This window comes from Peromyscus eremicus, chromosome 10 (genome assembly GCF_949786415.1).
Source record: "Peromyscus eremicus chromosome 10, PerEre_H2_v1, whole genome shotgun sequence".
In the NCBI taxonomy this organism is placed as follows: domain Eukaryota; kingdom Metazoa; phylum Chordata; class Mammalia; order Rodentia; family Cricetidae; genus Peromyscus; species Peromyscus eremicus.
In genome coordinates this window covers 67,022,603-67,038,264 of record NC_081426.1, presented here as the reverse complement: position 1 = coordinate 67,038,264, position 15,662 = coordinate 67,022,603, and the positions used below count along the sequence as shown (strand labels likewise).

Sequence of the window (15,662 nt, the reverse complement as noted above, 5' to 3'; positions counted from 1 at the left end):
AGCAACACCCGGAATCCAGGTAAAGAAGCAATGTATAGGTACCTATACATTGCTTACTGCCCTTTCACAGACCACACGCCACTCCCCCACCCACCCCCTTCTCTTCAGCACTGGTTGAGCATGGCTCCTCTTGCTCTGGGTAAGTTGTAGCTGTACTAAACATGCGTAGACCTCTAAGTTGTCACTATTATTCTCTAATAATAAATTCTAACAACTATTTACGTCAGGCTTGCATTGCAGTGGGTGCTTGCTGTACGTACACTGGCTTTGACCTGAAGTGTCCAGAGGGCCGTGCATAGACTATACGTAGATACTGTACCACCTTACATGAGGCACTGAACAGTGTAGATTCTGACATTTACATGGGGGCCTGGCACTGATCTCCATGACTAATGAGGGATGACTGCATTAAGAAATTCAAGCTAGGCATGGTGGCTCACACCTTTAATCCCAACACTGGGGAGGCGGAGGCAGGTGGATCTCTGTGAGTTCAAGGCCAGCCTGGACTACAAATCAATGTCCAGGACAGCTAGGGCTATTACACAGAGAAACCTTGTCTCAAAAAAAAATAAAAATAAAGGAAAAGAGGGAGAGAGAGAGAAATCTAGCTCTTGGGTTAAAGAGATGGCTCATCAGTTAGGAGTGTATTCTGCTTCTGCAGAGGACCAAGTTCAATTCCCACTACATACATTGAGCAGTCCAAAATGACCTCTAACCCCAGCTCCAGGCACATTGAGCAACTTACAATAGTTTCTTATATTTTTGGTTGTGAGCCTAGCCTTTAAAGGCTGAGCCATCTCTCCAGCCCTTACAATAGTTTCTAACATCAGCTTCAAGGCTTCTGACCTCTGCAGGTACCATGTGCATATACCTACACAGACAGACAGACAGACAGACAGACACACACACACACACACACACACACACACACACACACACACACAAACCTGAAAGTTAAAGTAACTCTTTTTTAAAAGAGAAATCCCAGTCTTTACAACAAGCTTGCAAGCAAACCCGTCAGCCTCTGTCCCAGGCGGACACACCGTCCTTATACCTCAAACAGATCTGTCCTGGGTTGTGGAGAGGTACTGTGGGCATGATGCAGCAGTCTTACATTTTGTAATGATTGCTGAATCCCAGGGCCTGAACCAGTGTCCAGCTCAGCGAGGCTGAAACCTATAGGAATACGTTTGGAAAGAGACCTGCAGGCTGCCATGGAAGCTTCTGGAATCACAGCAAAGATAGGACCCGAAGGAGACAAAGCTACCCCAATCCAAGCTCCCAGCCCTCAGCGTGTTGCCTGCCTGTATCCCCTGATGCAGAAAACCTTCAGCTTCATCAAGAGAGTGGGTGGTATTCTGTGTCTCACTCTTGGGCTTCTCATTACTCTGTGGAAGGCCTGTGGCCTCCAACCACAGTTTTCGGCCCTGCTCTTCTACGTGATGTAATGCCCCCCTTGGATCCTGAGTTGACTCGAATGAAGTCTGCCAGCTGCCTCGTTCAAGCTTTCATGTTTTAGAGAACAACTCTGTAGATGTAACCGTCTTATTAAAATAGAAACACAGAGCCAAATGCAGAGTTGAAAGCTCAAGAGGTCAGAGCAATAGCTAAGAGCTGATACTAAAAACCCTTTCTTACCCTTCACTGCCCTTCCCCTCAGAAAGAGGCCTACTTCCTGTGTGTCTGTCTTTTTATTGACTTTCTGTTCTGCCTTCTCATTGGTTGTAACCCCAACCATAAGACCTCCTCGTCACTGCCTGTCTATACAGACCTCCAGGTCTTCTATGGTTGGTATTGACATTAAAGGCATGTGTCTCCATGCTGGCTGTATCCTTGAACACACAGAGATCTGCCTGGCTCTGCCTCCCAAGTGCTGGGATTAAAGGTGTGCGCCACCACCACCTGGCTTCTGCTATGGCTTGCTATTAGCCCTGACCCCCAGGCAACTTTATTTATTAACATACAAATAAAATCACATTTCAGTACAAATAAAATACCACCATACAACTCCACAAAGAGGAGTCTGTTCTATAATAAATATTCTTGGAGGGAATTCATTTCAAAGATGGCTTCTTCCTGTGGCTGGCCCATTGCATCGTGCTCTCATGGTTTCCTCCACCTGGGAAACCAAACCCTGCCTTTTGAGGGAGGAAGAAAGGATTTGTAATCATCCTAGGCTCATGAAGGATGCATCCAGTCTGCAAATGGCTTCATAGACACCTGATTCTACCAGGAGCCCAGTGGGAGAGCCGGCTAAAGAAAACACAGTGGGTGCCAGAATGGCCAGCACAAACCCACAAGAGCGTTCCTTTGTTTCAGGGAGCTTTATCCTAGTCAGGCTTCCCACTTTGGTAGACCAACCAACCTACAACCCACGCTCTACACAGAAAAGCCCGGTTCTGATTCTGTTTGGAGCAGTCAGCGTGTGAAATGTGATGAAATTCAAAATAGACAGGATACACACACGCTCCAGAGGGAAGTCATTAATACCCATGAACAATGATAAAGCAAAATGCCATCTGCCAGGCTCATGTGGCAAACCTTTTAAAAATTCCAATTAGCCTATAAACCAGAAAGGGGGGGCAGATATGTCCCCCTGCCACAAGAGACCATGTGTCCTCGATATCTCCGTTGCTTTGTATGTAAACTACCGTGTGGATGATGGAAACATTACTGGTGTGTGAATCTATTTGGGAAATTACATTCATTATTCTTTAGGACACAGGTGCTATTTATGTAACCAGGTGGGGCAGGATGATATAAACTGCTAATTAAGAACACATATGTATTTTCACACACATTCTAATGTGGGATGAAACAATTGCCTCTATTATAAACACTGCTACCATGATGTTATTGGATTTATTCTTTACGTGTATTTGGAGTTAAAGATAATGAAACATTTCTGTGGCTGTTATTCTGAGGGAAACTGCCCAGCTTATGATGGATTCTGATACAGTAGGCCGTTTTCCTGGGTTGCTTTTCATGAAGCACACCGCTATTAAAATCACAATGCCCATTATTAGAACTGGTGTATTTCAGCCGGAAAAGAAAGGCTCTGATTACAAACACATAGAAGAGTTCTCCAGGCTGCGCTTGCCCATTGCTTGTCTTTGAAAATATCAAAGAAGCCAGACAAGCTACTTCTGCATGCTGACATTCTCAGTGTCTCTTGCTTTCTCCTTGGCTCATCATGCAAATGATCGTGGGTTTATATATTTGGCATCTCTAATCCTAGTGCTATCATTATTCAGTTACGTGGTTTTTAGAAAAGCCACTAGTCTTGAGGTCCTCTAGTTTCTGTGTCTATGAGATGTCTTCCCTGCCACTGTAGAAATTTTTTTAAGTTATTGTAAGACTCAAAAATGCAAAAAACTAAAAAATTTAGAAGTTTTTTAAACCCCTAATTTAAAAAAAAATCACTAGACCAGATAAAGTAGACAGAATTGTCTGTGTTATGTTAAAGGATGGAATTGGGACTGTGTAGCTGTTGTTCAGACAGAAGTGTTTTTGTTCCCAGGAATCTGTCTTCTTCCTGGGCTGAGCCAAGGCGGAGCTAATACTCAATGAGCAGCCCTGCTCTGGAGGATGCAGGCTTGGATGCATAGGCTGTCTGAATTTGGGTAATAGGGAGCTATTTTGAAACAGGGACCTGTTTTCCAATTATTAACCTAATAATTTCCATTAATGAATTGCATTAATTTATATGATGGGATACTGGGGAAAGTGACAGAATGTGAAGGACATAAATCTACATGGAACTTTCATGGAGGACGCTAAAGCACAGCACAGGTGATGCATGGATGCAGGGTCATCACCATAACAAACACCGTGCGTTCTGAGAGGGTCCAGTACAGATGGGGAGGCTGCCCGTGTATAATGCTGATTAGTGTATGGGAGATCTTGATCTGCTACTCAACTGTCCTGTAAACCTAAAACTGCTTTACCAACTAGTCTACTCAGAGAAAAAAAAAAAGGAAAAGAATCCAGTCATTGTGCTACCTGGCTAGGATACCAGCACTTTAGGGGCTGAGGCAGGAGGATCATGAAGATAAATGCCAACCTGAACTATACAACAAAATCCTGCCTCAAGCAAACAGGCTGAATTGTAGGAAGGGAGTTGAAGGGGATCCTGATCAAACTAAAAAACAAAACAAAAGAAGGAGTAGACCCCCATCACTTTAAACCATATATAATAAATCATTTATTGAAATATAAAGATCTCCATTTACACTTTTTAAAACAAAACATGAACAGGGGTATTTGGAAGCCGTCTTGTACTGGCAGACCCTCCCTATGGCGTTAGTCGCTCTCACGCATTCACCACACCACCATTTGGGGAACATGTAAGTATTTTTCCTCTTTATTACTTCTAAAATATAAATTTTGGACATTCAAAAGTGCAACAGTTAATGTGCCTGTGGGGAATATCACAGTTAAAAAAATATAAACAAAGGCAGTGATACAGCTTGTCATACACGTTTTGGCAGTATTCTCCAAGTCTACATAGCAATACATATATACATATTGATGTATAACATCATCTTATCTTATGTCCCTCTTCACAAATATAGGACCATTTTGTACAGGTTGGCAGACCACATTTCAAGGACATCTCACTGATCATTTAAAAAAGTCACAAATTGTTTTCCTCGGGCTGGCTTTGATTGTCATCATAAAAATAGAAAGCAGGAAAGATTGGTAAATTTTCTTTTGGGGACTCTGCAGGAGGCAAAATAGAAATGAATCAGGGATACACTCAAAACACTGTTTAAAAATAAAAATGTATTCCTGCTGAGTGTGGTGGTGCGTGCCTGTAATCCCAGCACTCGGGAGGCAGAGGCAAATGGATCTCTGAGGATTAAAGGCCAGCCTGGTCTACATAGTGAGTTCCAGGACAGCCAGAGCTACATAGAGAGATCCTGTCTCAAAAAACAAAAACAAATGTATTCCCATTTAATCTCAGCGGAGAGAACGGCTAAGGACAGGAACTGTTCATCCAACCTCATGGTGTCATGCAAGGCCCAAAGCAACATCAGAATAAAAAGAACCAACAAAGTCAAGGCTGTACGAAGGGGTGATAAACAGAACGCTTGAGCTGCAATTCTAGAAACACGAATGTGTTTCAGGTCTAATTGGCTCTAAAGAATCTAGTCAGGTTTTTGTTTTTAATTGGCCAATCTGGCTCAGTCTTCACACTTGCTGTGAAAAAGGAAAGTTGGGGTTTGCACTGAGATTATACCAGTAGGCAGTCAAGTACCTTGTTATTGCTTCTGTGGCTTCCAAAGCATCACCTGCTGGAAGCAGATACAGTGATTGCAGTAATCACAGCCCATGTTTCATTCATACGGAGTCAGCAATTAGGCACATTGCAGAGAATGCCAATGAACTTACACCAGTTTGACAGTTCGCCTGGTTCTGCTGTCCTCCCACCTAAACACCCCCAAATCAGGAAAACCTTTTCATCTTCTCCACCAAATACAGAGCCGACTCTACAAAGACCTGACGCACACAGTTGCATCATCTGTGAACCTGCTTTGAGGTGGACAACCTGAGGTCCCCCCATCCAGTGGGAAGTGGTACCCACATTGTCTGAAACTGGAAGATGTGCCCAAACCAAGATTTTGCTTTCTCAGCCTCAGCGAAGCATGGAAACTTACATTAAGAGTGGGAATTGCTAGAGATGTGGCATCAAACGTTACTGACGTAAAGCCAAGGACTTAAATTAGTAGCCTTCCTGCATGGTTGACTTCTAGCCCAGTTCCAAATTTCAAAATTGCCCCACCCACGGCAACCCTCTGTAACTCAAGCCGGTGTTTCTGGATGCTGGTTGATCAGAAACACCAAGGAGTTTATTAAGATATATATATAGGTTCCTGCTCCCCTCAGACCTAGTGATTCCAAATCTCTGGGGCAAAGACCCGGAGTTAGTGACTGCAGTTGCAGTTAACAGTGGGAAAGAAAGAGCCAAGCTAATGCCCACACAACCTTCATTCAACAGCACCATTGTGGTTTCGGGATCATCAGCTCTTTCTCTTTAAGACAAGAGAGGAAAGTGAGGTGCTGATGTTGAAGCATTTTTAAATGTCATAGATTTTAAAAGGTAGAGATGGGTGGGATCCATCAAAGTCATCACTGGTCGTGAAAGAAACTTCTGCCCATCTGAGTCCTTTTGTGAACTGTTCATTTCCACAAGGTCACAGCATGGGACGTCACATTGGGCCCAGACTTAAGCCTTTATACTGAGAACATTTAGAACACGGGGGTTCCGCCTTGCTTGCTTCTAATTCCATTACTTCAGAGGTGATTAACTGCTTTTAGTGCCTTGGATTAGGGAGAACACTACTCAGTACATAGCATCAAAAACTTCTGGGCGACACTACTTAATACTCTGCTCTCTAGTGTTCGCTAACTTTAATCCACTAAAGCTATTATATTTTACTGAGAAACGTGTTACTTAATATAAATGTCAAAAACTGCCAAACTTGTCCACCTACTTAGTAAGGGTTTTTGTTTTAATTGTGCTTTCTCTGGCGGGAAATCATGTTACGGATTACATATTTAGCATTACTGTTAACAGTAGTAGTGTTATAAGTATAGATTACAATATACAGAGGAGTTCTTGGGCTCCTAAAAGACCCAAATCTACTATTCAAGGTTGGTTAGTTGTCATCTTTTGCCTCTTTAACACGAATAAGACAGTAAAACAGGGTGGTTCCAGTACCTTTCAAGGTTCAAAGTGGTTTTGCATGTACTTCGTGGGAAAATTCAACAGCAGCTGGTACCGGATTCCAAGAGGGAAGTACATGGATGGACTGAGTGGTCTCTTCAGAAGTCCAGAGAGGAGAGTTAACACAAATCTAAACACATCCTTGGTTAGAGTTATTTACATAACTACAACGCTGGAGCTGTGTCGCAGCGCGAATTGCGTGTGTGGGAATCTCACCAACGCCCCGGAAACACAAAGCTCGTCTTCTGCGGCCTGTTATTCCCCTTGTCCGTCCATTTCCAAACCTCACACGCCCACCGCTGAGATGCAAGAGGCAACGCGGACCAAGTTCAATCCGAGTATCCCATCCGTTCACAGAGGCTCCCCGTGGCCCGGGACAGGGAACTTCTCTTTCCACCTCACCCGAGTCCTCTCTCCTCAACCTTCGTACTGCCATGAAGTGGTTTTCTTAAAGGGATCCCAAGGAGGCTCCAGGAGTAGTCGGGAGCCCCCGACCCTGCCCGTTACAGGAAGCTGTCCTCCACCAGGTCTGAGGAGTCTATGCCGATGTCATCCATCATGTCGATGTCCTCAATGGTCTCGTCCTCTCTCTTGATGAAGGTGGAGCTACTGGAGCCCGTCTCAATGGCACTCTCTTCCGAAGTCTGCGAGCTGGTGGGATTGAAAAGCAAAGGCTAAGGTCACGGACAGACTGACGGCACGCTACACGGGCTGCATTTCCAGGGTGGCTGCCCGAGGCAAAGGGACTCTTTGTGCAAGGTCCTTTCCTATTGAAACACGTGCAGCCAAGCATGGCAAGTCTGCCAGCCAGCCAGCCAGCTACTCATTACCCAGTGCCGCACAGAGGCAATGCCAAACCAAGACGCAGCCCTCTTCACAACCCAGCTTGCCTTCTCTCCTGCCACAGGTGTTTTGTGGAAGCTGCTAACAAGACATGAGAGTTTCTACTTTCCCTACACATCCTATGAGGGAGAGAGTAAGTAACAGCCAATCAAAAGGTGCTGGGGCCTTTGGTGGCGCACGCCTTTAATCCCAGCACTCGGGAGGCAGAGCCAGGCGGATCTCTGTGAGTTCGAGGCCAGCCTGGGCTACCAAGTGAGTTCCAGGAAAGGCGCAAAGCTACACAGAGAAACCCTGTCTCGAAAAACCAAAAAAAAAAAAAAAAAAAAAAAGGTGCTGGGAAAGAAAAGCAAAGGACCGAAGAAAGCCGGACCAAGTTCGGTCCCGCCAGCTGCTGGCGGTCTCTGGACCCTCCTGATCAGGAGGATGGGGTCCCACGTTTACCTCACTCCCCTGCCATGCTCCTTCTCGCCTCTCACCCACCCAGCCCCTCTGAGTCTGAAGGGCCAGGTGAAGACAGAGGAAAGAAAGGTTTTCTTTTCACATCTATAAAACGGCATACCAGAAGCCTCGCTAACACGGCTGCCTAAGCGAGACCTGAGTAAGAAGGACACCAGTAGACAGGTTAATGTGTAAAGGATGGCCACTCAGGCAACCTCAACTCTAGACAAAGAACTACAGACAACGAAGGCACGCACGTTGAGATCAGAGACATGGTCTTCCCTAGGGAGGAGCACACCGGTTGCTTATCAGATATCAATGGTCAGTCCTAACACACGTAGACATACAGGGAGCATTATACAGACTGAGCAGGCTGTATCTGTATACTTCGGTGAATATAGCTGCACACAACACAATTATAATCTCAAAAAATAAAATATATACATAAGAAATAAAATTTAAAAAAAAGATTTCTCTGGAACGTTAATAAAACTAAACAAGGCTAAAAATGACATGACCGAATGCCTAACAATATATCTGCTGAGACAATTAAATATGACAATAACCATGACCATATGAAAAAGCCCAATAAATATTGGCAGTTACTATTCAAACTGTTATCCGAATTTGAATAAAGCCTGAGTATTAAAGGAGACCTGAGAACAGCTGTTGCTTTCCTTTCCTTCTCTCTTCTTTCAGTACTGGGGGTTGAACCTACGGCCTCAAACGTAGTCCATATGGATTCTATACCTCCAACTCTAACTCTCTGCAACAGTTAACTTTCCTGTTCTTAACACATGAATGGTCTCATTCTTAGGACGCGTATGCCAGAATACCAGGGGTGAAGTATCCTCGTGTTTCCTGCTTAGCTTTGAGTGAAAAATAAAAGTGGGGGGGGGTGCATGCATGCATGCGTGCTTGTGTGTGTGTGTGTGTGTGTGTGTGCATGTGTATGTGCATGTGTGTGCACGTGTGTATGCATGTGTATGTGTGTGTGTCTGAGTGTATATGTGCGTGTGTGTTTGTATGTGTGTTTGTATATGTGCATGTGTGTTTGTGTGTGTGTGTGTGTTTGTGTGTGTGTGTGTGTGTGTACGTGTGTGTGATGGTATATATACACCAAGCTGGATGAAGTAAATTAGGTCACCACTAACTGGTCGTTGTAGTCTCGCAATATTCTTGTGTACTAAACATTTTTTTAAACAAAAGGTTTTAGGTATACAATCCCTAGCCTGCCAGGACTCTCCATCTGTCTTCCCTTCCTGGATTCCTGACATCTCGTCCATATTCTGCCTTGTCTCACATCTGCCTTGCCCTTGTGTGTCTTTTTACTCAAAATTCATGATCATCCGCCCGTGGATAGGACCATGGCTTCCTCCCCACTGTGGGGCGGCTGCCCTGTGCTTCACACAAAGAGGAGGCGAAGGCAGCCGCAGAGGAAGGAAGGACAGACGGACGGGGGAGGCCTGTGAATCCGCAGTTTGTAATTCTGAACTACAGGCAGGGCTAAGGACTATTGATGGCGCAGCAGACCTCCCAGCCCCGCCTCGCTCCTCCTTGACCTCCGGGGAGAGGCTGCTCTGACCATCACCCCGGCTTCGGTGCGCCAATGATCTCAGGACTCGGATCCGAGGTTGTTCGCCAGAGAGGCGCTCCCTGGGGGTGAGACACCTCAGAACCGTGGGGGAGGCATTTTCAAAACTCCACGGGCAGGTTGGAGAGACGGCTCAGGGGTTAAGAGTGCTGACTCTTCCAGAGGACCCGAGTTCCTTTCCCAGCACCCATATGGCAGCTCACACCAGTCTGTAACTCCAGTTTCAGGGGAGCCGACCGACACCCATGGCAAAAACACAAATGCACATAAAAATATATTAAAAAAAAAAAAAAAACTCCAGGGGCCACCCTGGACCTCTGCCCCTTGTTGCCTGCGCACAATTCACACCCATGAGCCCTCCCTTCCGGGCTCGCACAGGGGGAGGTGGGCAAGCACCCCACTTGCCTGTGTCTGTTCCTCTTGCCGAGATCCTCCTCCTCCTCCTCCTCGGGAACAGGGTCAATGTCTGGCAGGGGGATGATGTAGCCGCTGTCCGCACTCAGCCTCTGCTCGTCCAGGCCGCCTTCCCAGTCCTTCAGCTTGTCCTCTTCGTTTTTGTAAGTGACGCCAATGTATGAGTTGTCAGAGTCCACGCGCATGCGTGCCACAGCCGGATGGTCACTCTTTAGGAAGTCCAGGTGAATCTTTTCATAACTCTGAAAGTATTCATCGGACGCATTTAATCAAGTGTTACTGACAAATTGTGAAATGAGTATAGAAATTTAGAACATGTGGTTTAACGTGTATGGGTTTCTACAAGAATAACAGTTTGTCATGTTCCAGATCAGACAGCGATACAAAGAGAGACCCTGTCTCAAAATAATAATAATAATAATAATAATAATAATAACAATAATAATAATAAAAGGAAGGAAAGAATAAAGCTTTTGTGCAGCAAAGAAAAACAACAAAAAGTGAAGAGAAAAACCTAAAGACTAGGGGAAAGCTTTGGCAAATGCACATCAGTCAATGGATTAGTACGTAGGATATATAAAGAACTGCAAAATTTAAATACCAAAAAAAATCATCCAATCAATAAATGGACAATAAACTGAATATTTAGCTTATAAAAGAATAAATACAAATAGCCAATAAATACTTGGAAAAGTATTCAATGTCCTTAGCCATCGGAGAAAAGTCAAGCCACCAACCCAGTCAAAGTACCTATCATCAAGAAAGTAAATGAAAACAAATACTGACAAGTTGTATTGATGGGAGAGTACTTCCATACTGGATGTCAGTATGGAGGTTACGTCCTCAAAAAACAAACCAAGCAGGGTGGTGGTGGTGCACGCCTTTGATCCCAGCACTCAGGAGGCAGAGGCAGGGGGATCTCTAAGTTCAAGGCCAGCCTGGTCTAAAGAACGAGTTCTAGGACAGCCCGGGCTACGCAGAGAAACCCTGTCTCAAAAAAACAAAAAATAATCAAGCAAACCAAGAAACAAAACCCACTAAAAGTAAGTTGGGTATGGTGACTCACATCTTTAATCCCAGGATTCGGGAGGCAGAAGCAGAGGATCTCTGTGAGTTCGAGGCCAGACTGGCCTACACAGTGACTTCTAAAACAGCTAGAGCTACATAGAGAGACTCTATCTCAAAAAACAGAAAACAAACAAACAAAAATTAAAAACAGAATCACCATATGGCTTAGCTGCACCCCTCTGGCGTACTTAAGTCAACACACCACAGAGATTCGTGCCATCCGTGTATAGGGTGGACCAGCCACAAAAGACAAAAATAAAAAAAAAAACCACTTTCAACAGCATTGTCTTCCTCTTCCCACCAACAGAGAGTCTTCTGCTGACCTAGGTGAATTATTCCTACCTGCTCCCAGCATCACTTAGGAGAGGCGCAACATGTGCAATCTAGACTGACATTCTAAACTGTCAGCTCAAAGGACGGGATGCTCCAGGGCAAACTACCGATGTGGCCTCTCAAGAAGAAAGAGAAACGAGTCAGTCTACAGTGCCTAGTCTGAGATGGGATTCATCACACTCAAGTGTGTGGCTTCCCTTCTCCAGGCCTCAGCAGAAAACTGCTCCATTCATTTGCATCTCCCGCGTGTAGGTCCATGAAATTACATTTGTTCCTTTGAACAATGCTTCCTGTGCCACAGAAAACCAGCTGGAGTCACAGATAACAGCTGGGATTGTCCCCTCCAGTCAGCTGGTAAAAGCCAGTTTCAAAGGAATTTAAGTACGTCCAAATGAGCGATTGAATAGCCTCAGAAGTCCTGAAGGTTCTAAATGCACTGGAGCTGCAGATACTCAAATGTCTGGAGGGTGAAGTGCCTACAGGTGTCGAGCATGTAAGACGAAAGGGAGCCCTATGGGAAGGGGTGGGGGTGGGGGGTCTTCATTCATCATTGCTACCAGGGTCTTGTAGAGCTCTCCCCGAAGCTGTGGTCACAGAATTACACGATCTGTGTTCTCCTTGTGAAGTGTCCCTTTCAAACAGTGCTGAACGGCACTGCTGGCTGGTATAAGTGTCAGATACTCTCTCGCCCTTGCCCACAGCCTCCTGCCCACCATCACAGGCTCCCACTGACCTTTTTATATTGCCCAGGCAGCAGATTCTCCACGATCTCACTCAGGTGGTAGAAGGAGGGTCTCTTCTCGGGCTCGCTGTTCCAGCACTGCACCATAATCTCATAGCTGCAAAGGCAGAGCTCAGAGTGAGTGTGGGAGTGTGCGTCGATGTCAGCCACCCCACGGACCCTGGAGCATGGGCAGAGAGGAAGCTTACACTTCACTGGTGGCATGGTCAGGTTTGGCCATCCGGTATCCACTCTTGATCTTATTGTAGAAAGTCGAATCAACCATCATGCCAGGGTAGGGTGTGCCACCTAAGAGCCAAAAAAGGAAACTGGATGACCAAGGGCTTCTACGGGTACCACACATCTTTAATCCCGAAGCTGTGATGTCCCGATTCTTTCAAAGAATCTGTAGGTTAGTATCTCCTTGACTATGGAGGACTGCTCAGACTTGGTTGAGCTCAAGCATCTTGGGCAAAAAGCATGCAACTTTAGAAAAAAAAATCACTAACGAATTTAATAGTGTTTTGAACTACTGGATATACATACACACACTCAAAAGGTGAGGAGGTGTGCTAAGCCACTAAAGGTAAGAATGTCATTTTCTTTTTTTGTTTGTTTTGAGACAGACTTTCTCTGTGTAACAGCCCTGGCTATCCTGGAACTCATAGAGATCCACCTGCCTCTGTCTCCCAAGTACTGGGATTAAAGGCGTGGGCCACCGTGCCCAGCTTAAGAATGCTATTTTCATCACAAGTGTTCAAATAATTATAGCCAAATTCAAAGCTGGGACCCGAACTGTCAGTAATCCACAGTTTTAAGGGAGTACAAGGGTTCAGGAAATGGAGAGTGGGAATGAATAGTGGTGCCGTGAGCCCACAGCCAAGGCCAGGCCAAGTTTGATTTCCTCTCTGAAGCTTCTACTCCAAGACTTTCTCCTTCCTCTGAACCCACATTATAGCTTGCAAGGTTTACCTCTAACTGTGTAATCCATATGTCCCCAAAGGTCACCGTTGTACCTCATCACTCGCTTACAACCCTCCCCTGGCAGCAGGTACCTGACCTGTCCAGGCCCTGGTGACAAGTGATCAAATGTTAAGGAGGTTTATCTCCTCCGGATGGGGAGCTACACCCCCTCCCTTGCCACATCAGCTTTCACCTGTGCATCATTCATCATCAAATAAAGGGGAAGAAACTCTCGGTGACCTATCTAACCCAGAGTCCAAAATGAAAAGGCAGATGTCATCGGAAGCACTTTCCGTGGAGGCAAATCACTCTGACACAACCCACGAGAGAAAAGGGGCAGTGGCCAGGGGTGAGGAAGCATCCCCCAAAGATTCCTCTGGGTCTACTCAGCCTACATCAGGCATGGTAAGGGTTGACTTGTGGAGCAGCTGCAGTGTGAACTGTTGACACTGCGTGTGTCGGCATTCTGGACCTGGGACCGACACATATCCCTTCAGAATTAGCCACACCAGCAAAGAAGTCAAGCCCATACCGAGGGAGAAGATCTCCCAGAGCAGAATGCCGTAAGACCAGACGTCACTCAGCGTGGTGTAGAGGTTGTCAAAGATGCTCTCAGGAGCCATCCACTTCACAGGCAGGAAGGTCTGCGGAGAAGGAGAGGGGAGATTAACCCACAGGCTAAGCTCTGATGTCTGCAGAAGAAGAAATGGGAAGGGGTTCTCCCTGGGCTGTGAATAATGCATTAAAGATCCTGCCTGCATCATGTCTCTCGTGTGTTTCCTGTTCACCGGCAACTAGGTGTGGTATGCATGAATATGTATATGTGTGTATGTTCATGTGTGTGCAGGTGCTGGTTGTGTGTGTGTGTGTGTGTGTGTGTGTGGTGTGTGTGTGTGTGTGTGTGTGTGTGGTGTGTGTGTGTGTGTGTGTGGTGTGTGTGTGTGTGTGTGGTGTGTGTGTGTGTGTGTGTGTGTGTGGTGTGTGTGTGTGTGTGGTGTGTGTGTGTGTGTGTGTGTGTATGTGTGTGTGTGTGCATATGGAGGCCAAAGACATCAGCTGTTGTTACAGGATACAATCCACCTATGTTTTTGTTTTTTCTCTGAGAAAGATCTTTCACTGGCCTGGGACTCACCAATTCAGCTAGGCTGCCTAGGACAGAACAAGGAGTTCCAGGGATCTGTTTCACCTCCACAGCACTGGGATTACATCACCAGCCATTATGCCTGAGTTCTGGAGCTCAAACTCGGCAAGCATTTCACTAACTGGGCTATCATCTTAGCCCACTGTCTAGATTCTTAACAATCATAACGAAAAAGGAATGCTCAATGTCCCTTCTTATCTCTTGGAAGGAATAATACAATAAAAATATTTAACTTTCTTTTTAGCAATAAAGTGTGACCTTTGACCAGACCAGTCCCCCTGTTTTCAGGTAACCCTAGGAACAAAACTAAAAACAGATACAGCAACCTGTAGACCAGTGACACCTTCCAAACTCTATGAAATAAGTGGCTATTTTCCACTGTCAAAAAAAGAAGACACTGAGATGTGTCTCCTTTGCGAAGCCAGTCCAAACTTCAGGTGAAATAATAAATCTAGACAGATACACAATGCAGCATCCTTCAGGCTAGCATCCTTCACTACCACCACCATCCCAATTACTAAGGAAACAGCAGACATTCATAACCTTAGCAACTTGATCAAGGTGCCTGGGAAGAGCCACTATGGTCATGGTCATGGTCATGGTCATGGACATGGTCATGAGTCATGAGGTATCGACATGGACTGTCTAAGCAAGTGCTGCGGCTCTGGGAGCTGTCTTACACCAGTGGAACAGAGTGACACATAATCATACCCCAGGTGGCAGACACGTCCTAAGCTGCTCACGTGCTTGGGTTGAAGGGATGGAGAGGCTGGTTCAAGTAGGTAATGAAACTATTTTTAAAGAAGCTGAACTGTTCTATTAACTCCAGCCATCTTAATGTTCTAAAGCTTACACTTGCCTGTTGGAAATCTGGTAAGAATTTAAAAACTAGAGATCTCCCTGGAAATGCATGCTTGTATATTCACGTACTTACTTGACTTATTAGGAGTTAACACATACTGGGTGTGTCTAATTGTTTGTTTTTAGTTTTACATGTGTGGGTGTTTTGCCTTCAATGTCTGTATGCTGCATGCATGCCTAGAGCACATAAAAGCCCAAAGAGGGCATCAGATCCCCAGACCTGCAGGTGGTTGTGAGCTGTCACATGAGGGCTGGGAATTGAACCCAGATCCTCTGGAAGATCAGCAAGTGCTCTTCTTAACCAGTGAGCCATCTCTCCAGCCCCTGCTGGGCACTTCTCTATGTCAAGCACTGTCTACAGCACTTTATATGAATTCCCTAAATTATTCCCTTGTAGCAATTTAGGAAATGGGGGATGCTACAGAGAAATTAAGGCATGAGAGAGACATTAAACTTGACCAAATGCCAGCCCTGCTATCGGGTGAAGCTGATACCAGGCTGTCTGTTAAGCCCAAGCTTTCCCTACTGAGACCTCTGGAGCCAAGTAATGAACCTT

At 45.5% G+C, this 15,662-nt stretch overlaps 1 protein-coding gene across 1 annotated transcript in view; it reads right to left on the bottom strand.

Annotated features, from left to right (window-relative positions):
• Positions 1 to 4,176: 4,176 nt before the first annotated feature.
• Positions 4,177 to 15,662, bottom strand: part of Pdgfra (platelet derived growth factor receptor alpha) — a 46,147-nt gene continuing 34,661 nt past the window's right edge. Inside the window, exons 19-23 of the mRNA XM_059276012.1 lie at positions 13,637 to 13,748; positions 12,351 to 12,450; positions 12,154 to 12,259; positions 10,011 to 10,261; positions 4,177 to 7,381 (exon numbers count right to left, since the gene is read on the bottom strand). Of these exons, the coding sequence (XP_059131995.1) occupies positions 7,234 to 7,381; positions 10,011 to 10,261; positions 12,154 to 12,259; positions 12,351 to 12,450; positions 13,637 to 13,748 (717 nt within the window). The 3' untranslated portion in view covers positions 4,177 to 7,233. The remainder of the gene's footprint in view (positions 7,382 to 10,010; positions 10,262 to 12,153; positions 12,260 to 12,350; positions 12,451 to 13,636; positions 13,749 to 15,662) is intronic.